The 25,862-nt window shown below is 38.8% G+C and overlaps 1 protein-coding gene across 9 annotated transcripts in view; it reads left to right on the top strand.

The window, feature by feature from the left end:
- The window catches only part of KDM4C (lysine demethylase 4C), a 257,900-nt gene that overhangs the window by 128,287 nt on the left and 103,751 nt on the right, over nucleotides 1–25,862 (top strand). For all 9 annotated transcript variants that reach the window (XR_009153550.1, XM_058170007.1, XM_058170005.1 and 6 more), the window contains one exon: nucleotides 22,080–22,270. Coding sequence is in view for 8 of the 9 variants with exons in the window: in XM_058170007.1 (XP_058025990.1) it covers nucleotides 22,080–22,270 (191 nt within the window). In the remaining variant the exon portion in view is untranslated. The remainder of the gene's footprint in view (nucleotides 1–22,079; nucleotides 22,271–25,862) is intronic.

Genomic DNA, 25,862 nt, shown 5'->3' with positions numbered 1-25,862 from the left:
CTGTTTGGTGGACGGCACCCTGAGGAGACCCTCTCTATGAGAGCGTACGGGTCGGTGGGAGGCATAGGGTAGCAGCAGGCGGTCTCACAAGTACCCGGGTCCTAAGCCATGGAGCGCTTTAAAGGTAGTAACCAAAATCTTAAAGCGCACCCGAAAGACCACAGGAAGCCAGTGCAGACTACGGAGCAGTGGTGTTACGTGGGAGCCACGAGCGGCTCCCATTACTACTCGCGCAGCCGCATTCTGGACTAACTGCAGCCTCCGGGTGCACCTCAAAGGCAGCCCCATGTAGAGAGCATTGCAGTAATCCAACCGAGACGTAACCAGGCGTGGTGACTGTGCATAAGGCATCCCGGTAAAGGAAGCGCCGCAACTGGCGGACCAAGCGAACTTGGTAAAAGGCCCTCCTGGAGACGGCCGCCAGATGTTCATCGAAGGACAGCCGTCCATCCAGGAGGACGCCCAAGTTGCGAACCACCTCCTTTGGGGCCACTAACTCGCCCCCAACAGTCAGCTGCGGATGCAGCTGACTGTACCGGGGTGCCGGCATCCACAGCCACTCCGTCTTGGAGGGATTGAGCTTGAGTCTGTTTCTCCCCATCCAGACCCGTACAGCTTCCAGGCACCGGGACAGCACTTCGACCGCTTCGTTGGGGTGGTCCGGGGTGGAAAAGTACAGCTGAGTATCATCAGCGTACAGATGATAACTCACCCTGAAACCACTGATGACCTCACCCAGCGGCTTCATATAGATGTTGAACAGTGTATTGCAATGTTTTTTCCCTTCTTGGAGCTGGAATGGGCATGGTCTGTGCATGATGCATCGGGCCCACTGGTTGCCAGTGTGACAACCCTGATCTAGATCTTACAGCCTTGCTTGGTGGGACATACCAAGAGTGCTGTACAACGATGCATATTCTGACTTGTTTGGTGTTAGTATCTCTACCTTCAGAGCTGACCCAACTAACTTTCCAATCAGCAGGGACAAGACCTTTATCCAGCCTTTGGTTCCTATTGCTTTGTGTTATGGATGATTCTATTCCATGTCCCTTTAGGATGAAATACAGCAGCCTATGTTGGCTTCTATAAGGATTTCCAAGCAACTGACTTTTATCTTACCTAAGTGACTCCAGGTGGTTTACAACAACATAATAAAACTATATAAACATAAATAAAAATAAAATTTAATAACATTTTAATAAAAGCAAGGCAGTGGATGTGACCTCAAGTAACCAGCCATCCCCAGTATTGCATTACACTCTAATGTGACCCTTTGAGCCTTCACCCAGAAACAGCAGTATAATTATTATATTGAGGGTTACCTGAGGAGCCGGCTTTTTTCAAGAGTTTTTACTGTCCGATCCGATCCAAAAGATTGGGCATGCTACAGACCCTGTCAGCCAAAAAGTGTTGACTGGTAGTAACTAGAAGATGGACTATTTCTGCTATAGCCCCTGCCTTATAGAATATTCTTCTCTCGGAGATTAGAATGGCTCCAATCCTGTTGGCTTTTCATAAAGCTTTAAAAATTTAGTTGTGTACCTGGGCTTAGGCCTCAAAATGTGTTAAGGGGCTCCTTTACTTGGCTTTACTATTAGTTAATTAAACATCACTGCTGCTGTTTGTACTTATTTATTTGGTGGATGTTTTTATTGGTTTAATGTTTTTTAAATTGTTTAAATTGTTTTATAATTTCAGAATTGTAAGCTGTCCAGAGTTACTTGGTTGAGTTGGACGGCTATTGACATTGAATAAATACCATGTTTTTCGGAGTATAAGACGCACCAGAGTATAAGATGCAGCTTAGTTTTTGGGGAGGAAAATATGAAAAAAGAAATCTGCCTACCAGGTATTCATCCTGCTAGCATCCTTAGTCTGGTCAGCTTCAGCACATTAGTTTGCTGGTTTTGAGCGCACACACGCTTTTTAACCCCGGCTTGGGGATAAAAAACAGCTTCTAAAGCACAGCTGAGAGGGAGCAGCAATGAGAAAAGCAGGCAAAGCATGGAGATTCGTTCACTCGCTAGCACCTCATTAGGGCTGAAAAAAAGCTTTGAAAAAGCTACATTCGGAGTATAAAACGCACCCAAATTTTCAGCCTCTTTTAAGGGGTGGGGGGAAGTGAGTCTTATACTCCGAAAAATACAGTAAATAAAAACAATGCCTTGCACTATCCATCACATTTTGGTTTTTCACTTACATTTGAAACAGCAGTTTGACTTTCTCTACAATTAAAAAAAATTTTTTGGGGCCATCTCTTCATTTTTCTTTTGCCCTGAAGTTAAATTTCTTTTCTCTGTCATATTGATAACTTCATAATCTCTGTTTCAGCTTCATGTTTGGAGCCTTTCTCTTGTTCTCATTATGTTGAAACCTTTTGAAACCATGACCTATCACACAACTTCACCTCCTTGCCTAGAAGATACATGACTTTTTATTGCTATGATTTGTCAATCTGAAAAACTGTATGCCTTGAAAGATAATTCTCCTTTCCTTACTTTGCATAGGGACAGCGTAATTCTTTATTCATGCATCTATTTGCCTGATTTTTTATTTTTGTTTATTTATTAAATTTATACGCATTCTTTGCATGTCTACCATACATTTCTTTCTATCTAAAGCTGCCCTTTTTTGATTGGTATTTACTCTCCAAGTATTTTTAAGTTGCTAAATTCAATTTTGAGGCTGCCTAATTCTTTAATGGTGCTGGGTGATTTATAGTTAAAAGAGTAGAGAGAGAATACCAAAATTAATCTCAAAAACATATATTAGCAATAGAAAACAAAATGTGGGGACTCCACAACCACTGATCAATTACAGATTGGATCAACAGCTTCAGCTGGCCTATTTCCCTAACAGAGCTACCTCTGAAGGCTTAGCCCCCTATAGGTAGTCCTCAATTTACAACCATTTGTTTAGTTACAGTGGAACTGAAAAATGTGACTGATGACTGGTCTTTGCACTTGTGATAGTTGCAGTAGCCCACATAATGTAATAAAAATTCAGATGCTTGACAATCGACATGTATTTATAAGGAGTGCAGCCTCTTGGAGTCATGTGATCACCATTTGTGGCCTTCCAAGTGGGCTTCCTACAGGCAAAGTCAATGAGAAAAGCCAGATGTGCTTTTCTGACTGTATGATTCATTTAACTCCAGTGATTTGCTTAACAAATGTGGCAAAAAGCTTGTAAGATCAGGCACGATTTGCTTTACAGCTGCTTAGCAATGAAATGCTGGTCCCAATTGTGGTCATAAGTCAAAGACTACCTGTACTTTCATCTAGTATTATAGACCAGATTTCTGCACCCAAGAACCATAACCTTTGAAAGCCCATTCCCTCATGAAACTATATCTCCTTCCAGATAAAAGCTTGTTACTCACATGTGTGAATTAGATTACCATAAAAAAATGGTCGCTTATTTGTAATTAAGTAAAAGTAAAAGTTCCCCCGCACATGCATACTAGTTGTTTCCAGCTCTAGGGGGCGGTGCTCATCTCTGTTTCTAAGCCGAAGAACCAATGCTGTCCGAAGACGTCTCCGTGGTCATGTGGCCAGCATGACTAAATGCTAAAGCTGCCTGGAGCTCTGTTACCTTCCCACCAAAGTGGTCCCTACTTTTCTACTTGCATTTTTAAAAACATGCTTTCAAACTACTAGGTTGGCAGAAGCTGGAACAAGTAACGGGAGCTCACCCCATTACGCGGCACTAGAGCTTTGAACCACTGAACTGCTGACCGTTCGATCGACAAGTTCAGCGTCTTAGCCAACGAGCCACCGTGTCCTGTATATACTGTACAGATTGACTCTGTTAAAGTTTTGGAAGATTCCGTGAGAAGGGACAAAAAAAGCTGAAAAGAATTCAACTTTTGGGACTTTAGTTGAAGATGTTAAAAATCAAGACAGTTAAAAGTATAGGGAAGAAATACAAGGTTGTTTTTTTTTTATCAAGGTTAAAATAGATAATTAGTTATATCTGGCGACCCTTCCTGGACTTCTGCTAAAAAGGAACAGTTGATGTGTTTCTTGGATTTTGGTTTTAGTTAAGAGATGAAATATAGGGTGAAGAGACTACTTGTATTTCATGAGATGGTGAGATCACCAAAATTGTTTATACTTATTATGTTGAAGGGTGAAGTTACTTCTTTTTTTCTTTTTCCTTTTTCATTCTTATATTTTTTATATTCTGTAATAGTTTTTTTTCCTATTTATAATTTCTAATTATTTAAAAAATCTCCACAAAATCTTGCAACCAATATGGAAAACATTTGAAAACACAATTGAATTATTAATCTGGAGAGCTATAATATACATGTTGTATGCTGTCATAATAGAAATCATCACACATTTTGGAAATATATCTGTGTGTTTGTATGTTTTTGTGGTAGAGAGAGATTTTATTACATTATTAAGTAGAAAATTCTTATTTTGAACTCAGGTTGGAAGGCAAGAGATAGGAATTAGTAATACTTCCATCTTGTAATGCTAAGATTATGTCAGATCTGTTTCATACAAAAATCTGTTTCATATTGGTTTCTGTTCTGTTCTTCCAAAAAAGTTTCCTACTCTAATTTAATCTGGACAAAATTTTAAGTGGATAGGTAGAATATATTTCATCATATTTTTTTCTTGACATTGAATAGACCACAATAGGAAGCAACTTTTCAAGACATGCTGAAAAGGGCTGTCACATTATAATTTCCTTTTTACATATTTATAGTTTTTCTTTTTGTTACTATATAATGCGTACAGATGTCTATTCTGGCATCAGATGTGCAATTGGAGAGTAGGAAGCAGAATTGTTTTAGAATGGTCTTTATTGCTTGCCAAAACTACTAAACTGCTTTATTTATGGTTGATTTATTTATGGATGATTTCCAGATAACTGCAAATAGTTTTAAAAATATCCTCTTGAAAATCTGTGATGAATGTATAATTGAGATATGCTGCATATTAGGGATTTTAAAAGAAGTTTTGGAATTTTTTATATGTTATTGACACCTTATTAAGAATAGCTTGCATTTATGCTACACAAAAGTTATTGTCCAATATTATCAATTATCTCCACATTGCAGTTGCATACAAAGATTTAGGTGGTTCCATTCAAATTGTATATTTCAGTAAGCCCCCAAGTAACAGAAGTTGTGTACAAAATGCAAAATTAAATGTGATTTTTTTTCCATGTAGAATATATGCCCAATATATATAGTGCCAACTTCAAAACTAACCTGGCAGAGGCTATTTTCCTGTTCCTCAGTTGCCACACAATGTGTGTGTGTGTGTGTGGGGGGGGGAAGGAGGATGGAATGCTTTGCTAGAAACAACACAGAGATTTCTCTGAGAACCAAGGTCTTCTCCACAGGTGACGGATAAGATCGGGAGGAGTTTGTGGAGAACCTGCCAATTAACCTAATTGGCCAACGTGACCTCTGACAATTAAGGAGGGAATTACTTCCTATTTTAATTATACTGAAACCGCAAGAAAGATTTATAGTTGGTTTTACATTTAATCATGCTGATATGATATGCCCAATAAAGAAGTTCTTTGAGAGAGGTCTGAGTCTCAGAGTTTTGATTTACTTGGGTTTGTTAGTCGGAACCTTGACATATAGTTGTTTAAGGAGTCAAATAAGAAAACAGTGAATATGGTAGGATATTAATCTAGTTGGTTCAGTGCCTTATTTATATAAAGTGGTTAAAAAGGCCAAAATTAATCAGATGATAATTTCTGCAGTATGCAAACATTGTGGCCCTTAACCTCTTATTTCCATAGTATATTATTTCATATCTCTCATGTCCACATCATTAAATAACAATCTGTGTGTGGGAGGTGTCTGAAGGGAACTTTTTTTCTAATCACATTGTCTAAAGTATGCAAAGGAGCTCTTGAGAAGCCTGATAAATTTTGTTTCAAAATGTTTTAGACAACAATTGAACTGTCATAAGCCAGAAAAGATGCAGTTAGTTTGGAGCAAAATTGGTGAAGCTTTTTTTTTTTTTTGGTGGTGGAGGAGGGGGAAGTCCACTTTGCCCTGTGTTAAGCATGAAATTGATTCTAATATGCTTCAGGGTTGTGTGGAAATAATAATAAATAATTATTACTACTACTACTACTACTACTACTACTACTACTTGTTAAATTTATTTGCCGCCTATCTTGGCATGGGGCTAGTAGCAAAAGAAATACTATACATATGACATATGAAAGGATTCAACTAAATATGAATATATCCTAGAAACTGATATCTGAAAGTCAGTGAAGAAATTGAACTGAAAAGAGGTAGATATTTCAGCAAGGCAACAGTTTGAAACCAAATCAACCATGAAGTACATTAGAGTAAAGAAAGATAACGGTTTTGGAATAGCTTTCATAGTCCCCAGGCTTGAATATAATTGAAAATGTTTCAGACATGCAGAGTATGCAAGGAAAGCTAAGAATATTTCTGAACTGGAAGAATTCTACAAAGAAGAGTGAGAAAAATTCTAAAAGCAAAAAAAGAAAGACTCTTACCTGACTATAGAAAATGTTTGCAACTTTTTTTTCTGTCCAAGGAGGTATTACAAAGTAGTGATTAGAAGGATGTCTAAACATCTGCACTTAATATATATTCTTATTATTTTATTATTATTTACTAATATTTTCTTATTAGTAAACAACTGTATACAAATATTTAGTGTGCATTCAGAATTGCAAAAATATATGTTTAACGTTGCAGCTTTCTGTTCACTCAGGATTCATTGAAATGTTTGTATAGGGTTGTGTAATGCTTGTATGCAATAATAGATAGATTATAATTCTGTAAACAAACACTAGGATGGAGACCAAGTTTTATGGTACGCTACAATATTTCCATATTATCTGGGACTCAGAATTACAAGAAATGTACTCAGGTTATTCATTTATTGTAATGATAAAGCATTAGCTTATTTAAAACATAAGACCTCACTGAAGTTTATTTTATGTTGACTTAAAACAAACGTAGCATTGTAATATATTTTATGAATTATTTCTCCCTATTATTATTAATTCATTTACTTAGATGATGTACAGGTAACATCTTATCACCACAATTGAGCCCACAATTTCTGTTGCCAAGTGAGACAGGTATTAAGTGAGTTTTGCCACAGTTGTTAAAGTTAATCACTGTAGTTGTTAAGTTGGTAATTGTTGTTAAGTGAACCTGGCTTCCCCATTGACTTTGTTTGCCACAAGGGTGCAAAAGGTGATCATATGACCCTTGGACACTGCAACCCTCATAAATATGAGTCAATTGCCAAATGGCTGAATTTTGATCATGTGACCGTGGAGATGCTGCAACAGTTGTAAGTGTAAAAAATGGTCATAAGTCACTTTTTTCAGTACTGTTGTAACTTCAAATGCTCACTAAGTGAGGACTCCATATATATGAATCTGTTCAGAGTTTTAGAAGGAAACAGAGCTCTGCTTCAATAAGGCAATATAACAGTTAAAAGATAGAGGAAACAAAGTGCAAATTTGAGCAGGTTTTAATTTGGCTTGAATTGAGGCTTTAGCATTTATTGCAGTGGTGGGAGGCTAAAACATATAAAAAATGATTGCAGGAATTGGGTATGTCTAGTGTTCCAAAATCTGAGCTGCCATAAAGGAAAGGGGATCAACCTATTCTCTAAAGTACCTGAAGGCAGAACAAGAAGCAACAGATGGAAACTAATCAAGGAGAGAAGCAACCTAGAACTGAGGAGAGATTTCACAGTTAGAACAATTAATCGGTGAAAAAGCTTTCGTCCAAAAGTTGTAGATGCTCCAACAATGGAGGTTTTTGAGAAGAGATTAGACAACCACTTGTCTCAAATGGTATAGGATTCATGCTTGAGCAGGGGATTGGACTAGAAGACCTCCAAGGTCCTTTCCAACTCTGTTATTCTGTTGTTATTCTGTTAAGGTGAGCTTTATAAGAAATAAGAAATTAACATTTTTGCTCAGGCTTTGGTCTCATAAATGGTGCCACAAAATTAAAGATTGAGTTAGGGGAAAAAAAAATCATATTGGATCAAGCTAGTAGGAAAAGTCCCAAAGTCTTTTTTGAAAGACAACTGGCCATTGTTTTTCCTTGAAAATGTTTTGCTTCTCATCTGTATGGAACTAAAGAAGCTTCTTGGATGAGAAGTGAAATGTCTTCAAGGAAAAATGAAGTTTAGTTGCCTTTTGAAAAAGCACCTTTGGGATAACCATAACCTGGATGATTGAGAATCTCCATAGACATTTAGTAGGGAAAGGGACACATGAATTATATACATTTTGTTTGATTTATGATTATTTTTCTTAAGTTTTTTTTTTTTTTTATCTAGACTCTAAATTCCAAACAACAGAAAATACATGTAGTTATTTCCCACGTGATAGTATGGGCATTTATGGGTAATGAGGAAATTATGGATCTTGTTTTGGTTTGTAGTAACATTGTTCAGAGAATTTCAAATGGCAAAAATTTGAGTTGATACCTTAGCATTGTTTCTTTTTTTATTTGCATTTATATCCCGCCCTTCTCCGAAGACTCAGGGCGGCTTACACTATGTTAAGCAATAGTCTTCATACATTTGTATATTATATACAAAGTCAACTTATTGCCCCCAACAATCTGGGTCCTCATTTTACCTACCTTAAGGATGGAAGGCTGAGTCAACCTTGGGCCTGGGGAGACGACTTCCGGTGTCCAGCGGCAACGGTCGTCTGGAGGCTTCTCCTGCCTCCAGCGCCCGAATCCGGCCGCCGAGGCCCTCAGGGGCCAGGTGTTCCGAAAAGGACACCTGCCGCACGGACGGCTCGCCAGGGGTCTCCCAGCCGACATACAGGACTGTGGGGACCGATGCTGGCGCGTCCTAGGCTCGGCGGGGTTTGGAGGCCACGGGCCACGGCCATTATTTTGGTCGTCGCCTGGGCGCTGTGCCCGTGACACCGGGCATTGGATTTATAACTGCAGCAGCCTGGTGGTGAACAGGAACGGAGAAGAATTGAGGAATGGAGAAGGGAAGGGATATCGGTGGCGAGTGGAGTGCTCCGGTGCGGGGGTTTTCTCCCCTGCGGTTGGAAGGAGCACGAGTCATTCTGGAGAGGAGAACTTAAAATAAGAAGATTACGGTTTTGTGGAGCTCTGGAGAAGAGGTGATGGAGAAATTTAGGAGGGAGGGTTTGAGGCCCCCCTCCCTCTGGGGAACAGTGGTGGAGTCCAGCTTCCGCCTTCACTATGAGAATCTTGATGACATCACTTCCCTTCGGCTTCCTGGTTGACTAACTGTACTCTGGACTCGTTGCTCCTGTGAGTGCCCCCTGGTGGATCCGGAGGAAATTACAAGGATACTGTGCTTGCCTGAGGATTTTGTATTTTTTTTTTCCAATGGCAAAGGTCAGAGACCAACTGCTGGAGAGATGGAGAGAATTTTGGAAAAGTTATCTAATATGGACAAGAAATTGGATGATTTGCAAAGAGGCCAAACGGAAATAAGAGTAGAAATTGTGACTATCCAAAAGGATTTAAAGGATACTCAACAAGTCTCAGCAGAAAACAAGCAGAAAGTGGAAGGTCTGGAGGGTGAGATGCGGGCAGTGCAGAAAAGAGAGGAGACGACAGGCAATGCTGTGCTTGGACTACAGATGGATAAAATGTCTTATTTCCTTAGGTTTCAAAATTTGGAAGAAGTGGACCAAGAAGATTTGAGAGATGTTGTGACTAAATTGTTGGGAGAATTTCTTGGGAGAGGTGTTGATTTCATGAATTGGGATGTGGATCGAGTTTATAGAGTTAATTCACAATATGCACGCACGCATGCAGTTCCCAGAGAGGTTCATGTCAAATTTGTGAGAAGAGGCGAGATGAAATTCTTAGAAAACATAGGAGTGGGGCACTGATTTACAGGGGCAGGAGATAGCCATTCTGAGGCAGATTCCCAGACAGGTGCGTGAAATGAGAAAGAAATATTACTTTTGTCAAGCAAATTGTACCAGAAGGAGTGGGCTTCAGATGGCTGATGCCAGAGGATTGATGATTTTCGGGAGGGCATTACGAAAAAATTAGTACAATTGCGGAGGCTACGGCCTCGTGGAGGAACACAAAGCCCTCCTGGAATCAGATGACCCAGGAATTGAAGAAGGGAGGTTATAGACCATGGGGCGGGCGGCTGCGCTGTTGCAGCCCTGGAGTTGGGTCAGGCTGAACCCAGAGTTCTGAGATCCAAAACTAGGAAGTGATAAAGATATTTGGGATTGTGTTGGTTTTCCTTATTCTCTTTGTATGATATTCTGTTGTTATTCTGTTAAGGTGAGCTTTATAAGAAATAAGAAATTAACATTTTTGCTCAGGCTTTGGTCTCATAAATGGTGCCACAAAATTAAAGATTGAGTTAGGGGAAAAAAAAATCATATTGGATCAAGCTAGTAGGAAAAGTCCCAAAGTCTTTTTTGAAAGACAACTGGCCATTGTTTTTCCTTGAAAATGTTTTGCTTCTCATCTGTATGGAACTAAAGAAGCTTCTTGGATGAGAAGTGAAATGTCTTCAAGGAAAAATGAAGTTTAGTTGCCTTTTGAAAAAGCACCTTTGGGATAACCATAACCTGGATGATTGAGAATCTCCATAGACATTTAGTAGGGAAAGGGACACATGAATTATATACATTTTGTTTGATTTATGATTATTTTTCTTAAGGTTTTTTTTTTTTGATCTAGACTCTAAATTCCAAACAACAGAAAATACATGTAGTTATTTCCCACGTGATAGTATGGGCATTTAGGTAATGAGGAAATTATGGAGCTTGTTTTGGTTTGTAGTAACATTGTTCAGAGAATTTCAAATGGCAAAAAATTGAGTTGATACCTTAGCATTGTTTCTTTTTTTATTTGCATTTATATCCCGCCCTTCTCCGAAGACTCAGGGCGGCTTACACTATGTTAAGCAATAGTCTTCATACATTTGTATATTATATACAAAGTCAACTTATTGCCCCCAACAATCTGGGTCCTCATTTTACCTACCTTAAGGATGGAAGGCTGAGTCAACCTTGGGCCTGGTGGGACTTGAACTTGCAGTAATTGCAAGCAGCTGTGTTAATAACAGACTGTCTTAGCAGTCTGAGCCACCAGAGGCCCTTTTATCTTCTAATTTTCTAATTATCATGCAATAATGTTTTAATCATAGAGCAGTGATGGCTAACCTTTTTGCCATCGTGTGCCAAAAGCGCGGGCAGTGGGGTGGGTGATGCACGCGTGCATACCCACACCCATAATTCTATGCACACCCGCACATGCACGTGTGACCCCCCCGTGCTCCCCCTGCTTTGGCACGTGATGGCCCGGTGGGCCCGGTAGGCCTGTTTTTTGCTCTCCCCAGACTCCAGAGCCTCTCTAGGAGTCTGGGGAGGGCGAAAATGGGCTTCACGACCCCGCCGGAGGCACTCCAGAGGCCAGAAACAGCACATTTGCTGACTTCCGGTGGGACTGGAAGGTCTGTTTTTTGCTCTCCCCATCTGGAGTATGGGGAGAGCAAAAAACGGGCCTTCCCCACCTCCTCCAGGCCCTCCGGAGACAAGGAACAGCCTGTTTCCCTATTTCCGGGTGGCCCAGAAGGCCCGAAAATCAGATGGCACGCACCAGAGCTGAGCTCGTGTGCTCACCGATATGGCTCATTGTGCCACCTGTGGCACGCATGCCATAGGTTCGCCATCACAGTCATAGAGATTTATGATCTGAATGAACAATGGTTTCCCCTTTTGTACAGTTTCTATGTATACAGAGGCCTTTCTTCTACTCATAAATTTATAAGGGTTTTAAAACTTTTGTACAACAATATACATATTTCGTTTATATCGATTGTTTTTATTCCCACATAGATGGTTGAAAACATACAAACTGCCCTGTAGTGTAGTACTTTTAAGGTAAAGGTGGAATTGAAGAAATTAATTTGAATTTGTAGAGATCAACTTTTGCTGTGCTTAAATTGCCTTATCAGAGTTCTTTCCAAACTTTCAACATACATTCTATTGTATGTTTCTGTAGGTATCATGCTACATTGTATTACTTTCAAATTACATCAAATTTTGTAACTGTTAGAGTAACCATTTCCTTTCTTTGATGTGGACTTCTTTTCTCCTGAGTGATAGCAGGAGGGTCAAAGAATGGGGATATTGACAGTGTCCTTTCTGCCCAGAGACTGAGTCATCAAACTGCAGCCACGCCCCATTGCCTCTTTTCTGGTTCCAGTTTTTGACTCAGTCTAGCCCAATAAAGACGTTTAAACTTTGCTGGTCAACAGACTGGACGTTGTAGATCTTTCTTGGACTCTCCATTCAGGAAAACTATCTGGGTCTTCAAAGTGGTATTTAAAGTGCTTCAAGAGATTGTGGTGGATTGACTGCTTGCTGCCACACATTTTTTGACTTTGACAGGTATATCGTGCTGGCTAATCCAAGGCTTTGGCACAGCCGCCAACTGCCTTTGGGGCTCCAGACTATCCCGCCTTGGCTGGCAGCCCTGGATTTGCCCCAGCATTGCTGCCTGGGCGCGAGCTTCCTTGAAGCTCTCTGCATATGCGCAGGCTTGCCGGCGCAACTGCCACCGCCACTGCCACTGCCTTCAGCCCTAATTTCCTTGTGAGGCGGTGAGAGTCTCAGGGGTCCTGGACACACTGCTGAAACCGTGGCAGCAGCAATATTCCCCTCAGAATCATACTGCCTAGGAGGGCTGCACCGAGGAAACAAAATGGAGGAGCGTTCCAAGCCTCCTGGTGAGAAATCTGACAGGTCAAAAGCAGCTAGAGCAGCTGCTGCCTGGAAACAGTGATCAACAGCCCCTTCAACCAAAAAGCCTTCAAAGGCTGATGAGAAGAATGCCAGGAGAAGGCAAAAATCTCCAGGGCTGAGGCAGAGTGAAGGAAGCTGTCAGATCACTCTTTGACAGTTCCTTTATTGCCTGCACCGTTGGTGCACACTAGCGATGCAGGCTTGGTCACCAGAGGGCGCTGGTGAGTCATTCCCTGAAGCAATTCAGCCTAGCAACAAGGAGAAAATTGGTGATCCTTTCTCCTGTATGGCTTCAGCAATCTGTCAGAGCCTTCCATTAGTGGAAATCAGGTGCCCGAAGCCACATTTACGCCTACGGCCGCTGGTTTACGCCCTAGTGAGAACCTGGAGGATAATTTACCAGCTTATTATTGCCCAGGCCATCTCTCAGGGCATTTCTGCTGGGTTACAGCAAGGCAATATTTTGCTTCCTAGGCTTCTGACCCACCCATGTCTTTACATAGGCAATCCCAGTTCCCTGCGGACCTCACATTGCTGCAGGCGATGTTCTCAATCTCCATCTCTGGAGGTGATGAATCCTTCCTGGGAGAAGACAACCAGAGGGCGTTAGACCTCTCTGAGGACGAAGGCCTAGTTCCGAACCCACCAGCTTTTACAGGCCTAGTTCCTCCCACTTTGTTTCAGTCTCTGCTTCATAAAGTAAAAGCCACTGCTCAGTTGGGAGCAGAGCTGGCCCCACCTGAATCATCTTTGGGGCCTGTGGACCCAGACACAGGGCTCTTCTCCAAGCCAATGGCAGAGCAGGAAGAAATTCCAACTCCCAAGCTTTTCTGGCACATAGTCTGCAAGCAGTGGACTCACCCAGGGTCATTTCCCACCCCAAGTGGGAATGACAGGCGATTCTATAATATGGCCTCTGATTTCTCCGATGCACTTCTGTAGCCAACAGTGGATGGGCCGGTGGCAGCTCTTGCCTTCCCCCTCTGCAGACCTGTCAGGAGACATAGCAGAACGATTAAAGGCTGAGGACAGGAAATCCAAATTGGCCATGCGTAAAATGCATCAGACGACTGCTTGGGCAATCAAAGTGGCCACGGCTGCTTCATTTTTTATTCACAGGCAAGTGGTAGCCCCCTCCCGGTGTTGACTTCTGGGACAGGGGATCTTCTCTCTTATCATCCAGTGATATGAAGATTTACCAGAGAGGCAGATAACTTACATGCCTATGCAGTCCATAGATATCCCATTTGGGATTTGTCCACGGTACTGCAGGTACTTATCTCGGTACCATTCGAGTCACTAAGGTCAACTACTCTCTGTTAACTGACCATTAAGCTTGTATTTCTAGTGGCCATCACATTGGCCAGGTGAATTTCGGAATTAGCGGCCCTGTTGGTCAGAGAAGACCTCTGCATATTTCATTCGGATAGAGTGGTCCTCAGATTGGATCTCTCCTTCATCCCAAAAGTAAACTCCTGATTCTATCAGGCCCAGCAGATTGTCTTGCATAACTTCTGTCCAGCCTTCTCATGCTCTGGAGAGACAATGTACGGAGGGCTCTCCGGATTTATATCAGGAGAACAGCAAAATCTAGAAAAGCAGAGTCTCTTTTTATATCATTCCAACCATTGTCAATGGGCTCTAGAGTAACTCCATCAACAGTTGGCAGATGGTTGAGAGCTTGTATAGCCAAGGACTACAAATCTAAGGCCCTACCATTGCTCATTTGACTAAAAGTGCAGCCACGATGGCAGCTTGGGCAACACAGGCTTCCATTGAGGAAATTTGCAGGGTGGCGACATGGGCTTCCCTGTCACCATTTATTAGGCACTATAAGTTAGACTCCTTCACGTTGGCCGATGAATCCTTTGGGAGGGGGGTCTTACGGAAGGTGCATTCCTTAGAGGGGACTCTGGACCAAATGGCTTCCTGCCCTTAGAGTAGTAGGCTTTGGTAAATCCCATTCTTGGATCCTACTTCTATCACTCAGGAGAAGGGGCGTTGGTCTTACCTGATATGCTCTTTCTCTGATGGATAGCAGGAGGGTCCAAACCCGCCCTAGCAACTGTATGGTCTGGAGCCCGGGGCACAGCCACACCATTGTTGAAAACTGGAGCCAGAAGAGAGGCAACGGGATGTGGCTGCAGTTTGATGACTCAGTCTCTGGGCAGAAAAGATATTGTTAATATCCCCATTATTGGACCCTCCCCCTATCCATCAGAGAAGGACCATATCAGATAAGACCAACACCCCTTTTAGTTCATTTAGAAATAACAGGATACTATCATTATGCCCTTAAGGGCAAACAGTACTAGAAAAATATATATTTAAATCTGCACAGAAATAAAACATGCAGGGAAGGAGGACAGAATGATATCCTGAAGGAATATATGACTGATTCTAACACTGAAGTGAAGCCGATGCAGCAGCTGGTTTTTTGAAGGGTGGGGGGGAGGCTATTGTGAAATATGTGAACATGTCCCAACAACATGTTAAAAAGAATCTTTGTTATTTTTTTGCATCCTGAAGATAATTTCCTGTATTGGTTATGTGAATAGTCACCTTAATATGATAAGTTTATTATGCTGTCTCTGGTATTGGCTGGTGTGGCTTGATTTTGGAAAAAATCTGCCAAAATCAGAGAGAATGGAATATAAAATTCTCAGACCCTACATATGGTAGAATATTTGGTATGTGATATTTGATATTTTGAAGAATTGGTATAGTGGCATTATATTTGTTCTTTATTTTGCTATGTAACAAGGCCTTTTACAGAATGTTAGTGTAAGTTTCATCAGCCCAGTTCTGAAATACTGAGATATTGATTTCTTATAAAGATCCGTTAATCATTTTAATCTCTACAGTGACCTCATTAGTATGATTAATTTTATTCCAAATGTTTTGGTCAAATTCACTTTTATTTGCTTCACTAGTTAAGAGAAAATGAACTTCTGATTAGGACGTAATTCAGATAATATTTATGGCCTTAGCCTTCAGCATACATGGTTGCTTACTGGAAGAAAGGACAAAGCCTTTTCCCATTCTGCAGTCAACATTGAAACAGCATTATATTCAAGAACTGATTATGTTGTTCTGATTAAATTATCATTTAATAGCAGTGGCTTAAAAGGATAAAATTATTTTTTCTTGCCATAGACCACAACTCTGAATATGTAGTATTTATTTATTTCATTTTAGTTTTAATCATGTAGACATTTATCTCATTGATGATGCTGTGTGCAATGAGAATAGCTAATATGAAATTAAAGTATGCTGACAGCTATTATTTATCCAGTACTGTATATCAGTAATTCTCCATAATGGAACTGAAACATTTTTGCTTGTTTGCAGTTTTTTTTAAAAGATAGAACTAAAGTTTAAAAAAAGTTTAAAAAGGTAAGTATTTTGAAAGTAAGTTAGACACCGAAAACAATATTTTTTTGTGAGTGAAAAAGGCTTTTCAAGGCTTTTTATCAAAAGAACCCTTGTTTTATTGCAGCTTGTATTAATGGATAGCTGATATCAAAGGTGATGCGGTACTGACTACAAGTTTCTGGAAGGTCATTGTAAAAATATACCTGTCCATTTATGACATTCCCAGGTGGTTTTTAACAAGTCAGTGGTGGGAGCTGGAAAATCACTTACCAGCTGCAGTGATTTGCATAACAACCATGGCAAAAAAGGTTGTAAAATCAGGCACAACCCACTTAATAACTGCCTTGCTTAGCAGTGGAAAATCTGGTCCCAATTGTGTTGTAAGATGAGAACTACTTGTGTGGTATTAATAATACTTGTATGATATTTTTGATGAATGAAACCAAAGAATGAAGGAATCTTTCTGAGTTTCAATAAATACCTAGAAATCTAGATACCTAAATGTATTTGTTATTTAAGAGAGATGATTGGCAAGTACTGCTTTAATCTTATATAAATGGCTCATAGTTTGAATAGGCACATACAGAATTATGCAAATAATTCTATTTTTATTATATATTTCAGTTTCTAGAAGGGGTGAAATGCTCCCGGTTTGGACTGGCTCGCGAGATCCGATAGCGATGGTGGCTGCTGGTTCGGAGGACCGGTAGCAAAAATCCCTGGTCCTGCAGCCCCCTGACTCTGCTGAGCCACACCATCAACAGAGGGTTTTTTTTAACTTTTAAAAGCAGGTTTTTCTTCAGCCGAAACATGCCTTTAAAAGTAAAAAAAAAGCCTTTGAGGATCCCGCTTCTCAGCTGAGATCGGCAGAGGCTTTAAACTTTAAAAAAAATTTTTTTAAAGGCTCCTCTGGTGATCTCACCTGAGTTCCTCATCAGCAGAACCTTAAAAAACATGTTTTCTATAGAAAACATGTAGAAAACTTCCTTTTAAGAGATTCTAAGGCACTTACCTGATTACTGATCGAACGCATGGCTTTTTTCCCAGCCGGAAAGCCCCAGTTTCACTTTCAGCACCAGACAGAATCAGTTGCTTAGCTAATCTATTTCATCACTGAGCAACTAATGCTGGCTGGCTTTGCTGGCTGAGGAACTCTGGGAATTGAAGTCCACAGACCTTAAAATTACTAAGGTTGGAGACCCCTGATCTAAAAAATATAAATAAAATAAAATAAAATAATAAAATAAAATATTTGTGCAGCTTTCTGAGATTTGGGGTGTTTCTGTAGTGTTTCACTCTAACTGCACAAACACACAAAATCTCAGAAAGCTGTATGTGGTATTTTGTGTGTGTGTGTGTGTGTGTCAGTTGTGTTGTGTTTTGTTGTGTGTGTGTAAAGTGTGAAAGTTGGTTTTTGGTACCTCTTATTGTTTTTTATACTTCGTTTATTATTTTTATTATTTATTGTTATAGGCCATGCCCACCCAGTCATCTGACCACCAAGCCATGCCTACCAATTAAGCCACGCTCACAGAACCGGTAGGGGAAATTTTTAGATTTCACCCCTGGTTTCTAGGATATATCTTATGGACTATATAGTCTTGAAGATTAATCTTGCTGTTAATCATGCTGTCCAGAGTTGTATTTTAAGATAGGTAACCATACACATATTATAAACAAACAAACAAATAACAGATTGAATTTTACATATATTGTACTATGCTGATTCAAATGTTTTGTCATAAATAGTGCATTCATAAAAGAAATAGAAAGTACTTCTTCAGAACTTTCCTGAGAGAATTCTCATCTCCAAATATGTTTTAGGAAACAATGGGTCACTTGTACTGCACAATTAGTCCTTGTTTCAGATATTTGTTTTTATTATGTGATGCCATTTTCTTCCCCTTTCTCAAATAATATATGTGGCAAGTCTTTCAAAAATGCCTATAATTGCCATGTTTTAAAGTATTATTCCAAACAGTTCTGAACCTGAGGAGATTTTCTGAATGAATTTCATAATAGTTTAGTGAATTTCATGATAAATTGATAGGCAGCCCTGTTTTGATCTTGATGATTGATGCTCTCCTCTCCAAATAAAACAACAATAACAACAACCAAACAACCCCCCCCAAAACCCCCACCAACTTGAACTAGCTACATAGAAGGGAAAAAAACTATCACCACATAGTGACCCATGAGTGGTCTACAATTATTATCATGGTCAATGGCTTTGAAAGAAGATGAAAAAGAGCCAAACAGTTGCACCTATGCATCCCAAGCAGAGATAGCAATAGCAATAGCACTTAGACTTATGTACCACTTCATAGTGCTTCACTGTCCTCTCTAAGCGGTTTACAGTCAGCATATTGTCCCCAACAAGCTGGTTAATCATTTTACCGACCTTGGAAGGATGGAAGGCTGAGTCAGTCTTGAGCTGGTGAGACTTCTGCTGGCAGTCAGCAGAAATAGTCTGCAATATTGCATTCTAACCACTGCGCCATCACTGCTCAGAGATTATCTACAAGTGCAACCAATGCCATTTCTATATTGTGTCCTAGTTCTGAACCTGGATTGAAAGCTTACTTCCTCCAGGACTCTTTAAAGCTGCCATTTCACCCATCTACTCAATAAACTTTTGAAGACTGGATAAAAGTAATCCAGAACTATTGGATCCAATGACAGCTTTTTATGGAGCGGGCATACAATAGCTTCCTTCACAGCTAAACAAATGGTTAGGTTAATAGTCCCTAGGATCCTGCTTACTTTTTCAGAAGTAATTGGGTATATTAGATGCCAACTGAAGTCATTTGTACAGGCCAGGTCAGCTCCCTAGTCCATGATCAAATCCAGGATTAGAGTCACCTTATTATATACTAGCCCAGGGCCATCAAGGATCCAGCAGTTGATATGAAGGGTCAGTGCTGAAGGCCAGCAAGTGGGACTGACCATTACTGCTAAGAGCATCCAGCTCTCAGATTCCCACCATATTTTTCCCTGCCTCTTGATTCCACCAGCTCTCATGGTTGTGGAATCCAACTAATTAACCTCACCCTGCCCAACAGATTGTAACTCTTTCATGTTCCACAATAAAAAAAAAGTCTGGTGAAACAAAATCAGCAAGCAAGAACTTGGGATAAGAAAAGAAGACAAATTGCCAGAATAGCCATAGGGCTTGGATCAATAATAACTAGTTCCTTGACCCAAATTTGCTCCCCTTACACCAGCTATTTTCTGCCACATCTCTTGTCTCAATGCTATAGACCTTGTTGTAGAACTCTTGTGTCCCAAGTGTCTGAGAGCTTCCTGATGCTGGGCAGGCAAGACCACCATGTTTCTCCCAGACAGGAAAAATCAATTTCAAACCTCTTCTACGTTAACAAATATAGGGTTAGGGACTTGATATCTATCACGATCTGGTAGGCAATCAGCAAAAACCAAAAGGTGCAACTGGTAAAGCTACCAGCACATTCTGGCACTGTGAAATGGCAGATTTCAATGTATCAATCTTGCTGCATGGTTGGCAATTCAGCTTCCTAGCTGTGAAATACTTCCGGCTATTGCTGCTCATTCCCATTGTACCACTGCTGCCCTCACATATCACATCCAAGCAAGAAGCGGTAAGACTATTCTAATTCTCTACAGTGGCTAGTCACTGTTTCCTCTTCCACTAAGTTGCTTAATGCCCCACCTGTCCAGCATTTACCATAAAAAGAGAAATGCTAACAATGAATCTTATATTAAAATTTATATTAAATCTTATTTTAAAATTTTGTGATTTTATGGGGGAGTATGTTTTTTAACATTTGGGCATTTAAATTAGTTTTTTAAGGGATGTTTTTAATTATTGTGTGTATTTGTATTTTATCTGCCTGTTCACCGCCCTGAGTCCTTTGGGAGAAGGGCGGTATACAAATTAAATTATTATTATTATTATTATTATTATTATTATTATTATTATTATTATTATTATTATTATTATTATTATTATTATATTTTCAACTAGGACTCTCCCCTGTCCCTTATATTGTCTGTTATACTTTTATATAAACAGTTTGCTTTCTGAAGACTAGAAACCTCTGGATATTATTTCAGAAGGGACATATTTCATCAATGAATTAATAGTGGCTTTATTATTTATCCTACCTCAAATTCCAGGAACATTTGGAGCACATATTATAATCTTTTAAAATATTTATGGAATTGTTTTTCATGCCCGATACTATTGTATCTTGAAGTTAGAGGCATGTGATTGAGAAGGTTGGGAAGAAGGTTGGGAAGCATGTGATTCTTCTGTGAACTACGATTCATTCATTCATTCATTCATTCATTCATTCATTCATTCATTCATTCATTTATTTATTTATTTATTTATTTATTTATTTATTTATTTATTTATTTATTTATTCGCAATATTCATGTGCTCCTCCTCCAAGAGCAATAAAGCAAATATTCAGAAGAGTAGTAGAGACTTGATTGTGAAAGAAGAGGGAGGCCACTTGGCCAGTTCCTCTTTCCATCTGCTGCTCCCAAGATCACTTACCATGTGCTTCAATAGCAAAGAATGAAATAATGGGGAAAAAAATGGCAAAAGTTATTTCCACCCTCTTTCTCAATTTAAGAGGACATATTTGACTCAAACTAAGTATCTTTTTATAATGAAAATATGTTTTAATTTCCTTAAAAGATTAATTTGGTCAGTTCAAAAAAGATGTGTGAAGAAATAGCACTATGCCAAAATAAATTTAATTTGTGGCAGCATGAATATATCTGTCAGGAAAGGTCAGAAAACAGCATAAGAATGATTGGAACTCTGTTGTTGTAGGGTACAATAACAGAACCTTGAAAATCTGTCAGAGTCCCCCCCCCCCCGCTGGTTCGTATAACCATGTAGAAGAATGCAGTCTCTTTCTTATGTTCCCCCCTTTCGTAAGACTATGTTGTCATTTACATTCTCTTTTATTATCTCTTAATGGTTCTGCAAGCGTTTTTTGTATTCCTTCGTTAACTTTATCTCTCATTTCTCTACAATATCATTAATTTCATTATGTGATGCAATCAGTGCTTATGTCTGAAAAGAGCTCCAGAAACTCATCGAAATATGTGACAAAGTAGTACTGCAAAGCATCTGAAAAAAATTATTCTGAAGCATAGCGCTTTAATACATTAAGACTGAAATTCCATATGCTTAGAAAATCTGTTTATTGAACTTGAAGCCATTTTTACAACTAATTTTTCTTCTGTTTACATGTCAGGTTAGTTTTACCTTGAGGGCACAATCCTGAAGATACCTAGAAGTAGATTCTTATAGGTTAAAAATAGCACTTTGAGCTACATCTGCAAACCTATTTGGTTTACAGCAAGCTGTAATCACGTGATCTCCATTTGTGATTTTTGCTAATGGCTTCTGACACTAGAAAAGTCGCTCCCATAAATTACTTCCACTGCTTTTTCTCCTGATGACTCCACTTTGTAGCACCCCCCCCCCCGCTCACACTCCGTAACAAGCACTTGTCTAAACACTATAGTGTGGACCTGCCAGCAGCACTCCCCTGATGGTGGGTAACTCTTCCCAACCTTCCCCATAACACCCATATTCCCTTTCATTCCTTCTTGTTTCTGTTTAAGAACCCACATAGTCTGTGGATTATGATGCAGCTGGGACTGCTAGGATCGCCATTGCTAAGCAGTACCCTCAATGTAACATCCCCCTTTATAACTACATCGCTTAGCAACAGCAATCTCTGCCCCAATGACTGTTGTAACCTGAGGTCTGGTGTTATAACTCCTTTTAATTGATTCTACTATTTTTTGGAGCTTTTGTACTAAAAGACTGCATGCTATTCAGAGAATTCTGTGTATTACTTCTATGGTTTTAGTTACTGTAGTTTTTCTTTTATATATGAGTTTGTTTTAACATACCCAATTAATTTCTTTTCTAGTGTACCTGTAGAAAAGACATGGTGACAATATCAATGGACATCTTTGTGAGAAAATTTCAGCCAGATAGATACCAACTGTGGAAACAGGGAAAAGATTTATATAATATTGATCATACAAAGCCCACCCCTGAAACTACCCCTGAGGTAAAGGCCTGGTTGCAGAGAAGAAAGAAAACGAAGAGATGTTCCAGGTGGTAATCATGTTTTCCACTATTTATAGTTAAAATATATGCTTTCATGTCTCAGATATTGTTTTTAGAAGTCTTTTATTTTATTTTAGTCATAGTTAATTTGTGTCTTGTTAAATTTAACAGTGATTCTGGGAGCCAAAAGGTCATATTTCATCATGGACATACTTACTGAATACAAATATTGATTTTGAAAAATTGAGCAAGAAGGCATTACTGAAAATTTAATGTTTGGAGGTCTGAGCATTAATATAATATTTAGACTTTTTCTCTTTATGGGGTGTTCTGAAAATGTTGCCAAGAAAACTGCATTGACTTGTCCAGCAATCACTGGAATCAGGGCTAACTCCAAGGCATATAAAAGAACAAAACAGGAAATTTTCTAAACAATACTTTTCACCAATATCAACACACATATACAATAATGTATACCTATTATTATGTGATCAAATAAACATATTTTAATAAGTAAACATTATTTTAACACCCAATATTTATTTTGATGTTTTCCCCCAAGATAAAAATACATAGTTTTCTCTTCCACTTGCCTATTATTTTTACAGTTTATGTATTTATATTAAAGTAAACCCCCTTTCTTATCTAATATCCTTCATATATTCTAGACAATAGTCCCCATGCCAGTGTTGATGAAAGATCAGACAATTATGGGAACTAAAGATCAATACATCTGAACATTTAAAATGTATAAAGCTTTAGTATATGTATTTATGTAATGTCTAGTTTTCTATTAGGTAAAGATTTATAATTTACAAAACATAAAAATACTTCAAAAATTGTTATCTGTGTTTATTCTAAAGTGTAATAGATGCTTTCAGATTTCTCTTTACAACCACACCAAGGTTTGAGAGGAGACAGGGAAATGTACCATGTTAAAGTTTACCAAAATTTCTCTTCTGTGTATGTCATATATAGTAGTAATTACAAAAATGTCTAGTAAAATAGAGACTTTTCAAAATAAAAATGACACACACACAAAATATAAATCTAATATCACAAGTAGCAACTCCTGACAGTCATAATTCATTCTTAGTTCAATTTCATAAAAGTTTACATTAGACAAAAACAGAACAAAAAAACCTCTGCATTAAAAGCCTCTTTTTAAAAAAAACCAGTCTTGTGATGTAAATTAGGGAATGAAACAAGCTCTTTAGAAAAAGAATTCCAGAGTAAAAGAAAAGTTTTTTTTTTCTGGGTTAGTTCTAACCAAACATAGAGCCTTTGCAAATGACTTAATCAACAGGTAATCTCTTCTAATAGGACCTAATATACAACTAAAATCTGATTTAGTAAGATCCTTCATTTTTATAGATATTTGTTATGTTGTATTATAAAATATCTTTTAAAAACAATGTGTCAGATCGGTAAAGTAATAATTGGTAAAATAATGTTTAATATGTTTAATCAGTGTTATGACTATAATATACCGTAATAAAATAGATGTAGCTAAATTTATTGCACTTTGGATGAAAATGGACACTCTGGATATGGAGAATATGATATAGTCCATTCTCTCCATTATGTAGCACTATGATGAGGAATATGAAGTGCGCCTACATTATGTCTCAGAATGATATTTTGACTGAAACAAGAAAACAATCAGAAAAATATATTTGAGAAACCACAGTTCCTTAAACTTATAAAAAATTGCAGGTTTAATTTGAGGATTGTTATTTGATTAATAAAACTTTTGATGATCATATATCTTTTTAAATAGTGCTAAATTGATTACCAATATTTCCTTCACCCTAAATTTCCAAAATAAATATTGACCGAGTTTGCTTTAACTGATCTCCAAGTTTGATAAAGAAATTGAATTATTTCTTATATCAAACCTGGGAATGTTATTTAAAAGTTTCCTATTCTCATTCCAATGTAGCAAATGATTGCATCATTGCCTTGATTTTGCTTGATTTCTCTGACAGATACTCCCTTACCTAGTCTCTTCTTTTTTATTGATAACCTTCTCTCCAAACCTTCTCTCCAAAAATGATAATTGTTACAGGATATTACACTTTAAACAAACATGTCATGTCTAATTATTAATACATATGCATATTTACATTTACAACTTGGTAAGCTTTGGTTTTTCATATGTAGGTCATATAATTGTTTAGTGTTACTTTTGTATTGCTACAGAGTTTGACATTTATTATACAACTACAATTTGTACTTGGCAGAGAAATTATTTTCTTGTCAGTGGAACCTATATTTATTTATCTGGATAGCCAAGTTAGAATTAAAAATGGATATATTGTAGTAATTATGTTGAAAGTTTTATCATATGTGTACATTGATTGTAGTTATCCACTATGCTAAACTGGTGGTTGCATTTTTGTGCTGCTTAATTAATAGTCCTCACACAAGTGAAAATACAGCAAGAGATGTTCATCTCCAAAACGAAAATAAAATGTTCAGTTTCACCTTTGCTCTAATATGTCACAGAAAAATATTATAATTTTATTCTTGGGAATAATACATTTTCAGAGAAAATCCCATGTATATAGAAACATTAGGTCAAAGAAAAAAAATTAAGTGATAATATTTGTATTGCAATAATTTATGTTAATACCGCTTAATTTAAGGTACTTATTTATTTATTTATTTATTTATTTATTTATTTATTTATTTATTTATTTATTTATTTAGATTTTTATACCGCCCTTCTCCCGAAGGACTCAGGGCGGTGTACAGCCAAATTATAAAAAACAACACAATGTACAATTAAAACAAAAACTTAAAACAAGCATAATCCATAAATGGCCGAAATTTAAAACAAACAAATTTAAAACCCTTAAAATTTATAAATAATAACCCCGATTAAAATTGTTTAGAATTAAAAATTTAAGCCAGTCCCGCTTGAATAAACAAATGCGTTTTCAGCTCACGGCGAAAGGTCCGAAGGTCGGGTAATTGGCGCAAACCAGGGGGAAGTTCGTTCCAAAGGGTAGGAGCTCCTACAGAGAAGGCCCTTCCCCTGGGGGCCGCCAGCCAACATTGCTTGGCGGACGGCACCCTGAGAAGACCCTCTCTGTGTGAGCGTACAGGTCGGTGGGAGGCATAAGGTAACAGCAGGCGGTCCCGTAAGTACCCGGGCCCTAAGCCATGGAGCGCTTTAAAGGTGGTAACCAAAACCTTAAAGCGCACCCGAAAGACCACAGGAAGCCAGTGCAGACTGCGCAGGAGCGGTGTTACGTGGGAGCAGCGTGAGGCTCCCTCAATCACCCGCGCAGCTGCATTCTGAACTAATTGAAGCCTCCGGGTGCACTTCAGGGGAAGCCCCATGTAGAGAGCATTGCAATAATCTAATGTAAAGATGGAAATCATAATTGTGTCAAATGATTGGTGCAATAGATTTTTAAAGGGCAAGTCATGACCAGGTTATGTATCAGTGATGGCGAACCCTTTTGGCACCGAGTGCCGAAAAGGGAGTGAGCGCACACACAGCACCAAGTGTCAAAAAGGGAAGTACTTCATGCTCATCAGGGCTGCAACCAGGAAGAGGAGCATGCTGGGTAAGGTACTTCTGGTTTCTGGCACACGTATGCACCAGCCAGCAAGTTTTTCAGTTATTGCC

Source organism: Ahaetulla prasina, chromosome 2, assembly GCF_028640845.1.
Source record: "Ahaetulla prasina isolate Xishuangbanna chromosome 2, ASM2864084v1, whole genome shotgun sequence".
Lineage (NCBI taxonomy): Eukaryota > Metazoa > Chordata > Lepidosauria > Squamata > Colubridae > Ahaetulla > Ahaetulla prasina.
The sequence above is the reverse complement of the archived record's forward strand: the minus strand, read 5'-3'. Positions and strand labels throughout refer to the sequence as shown.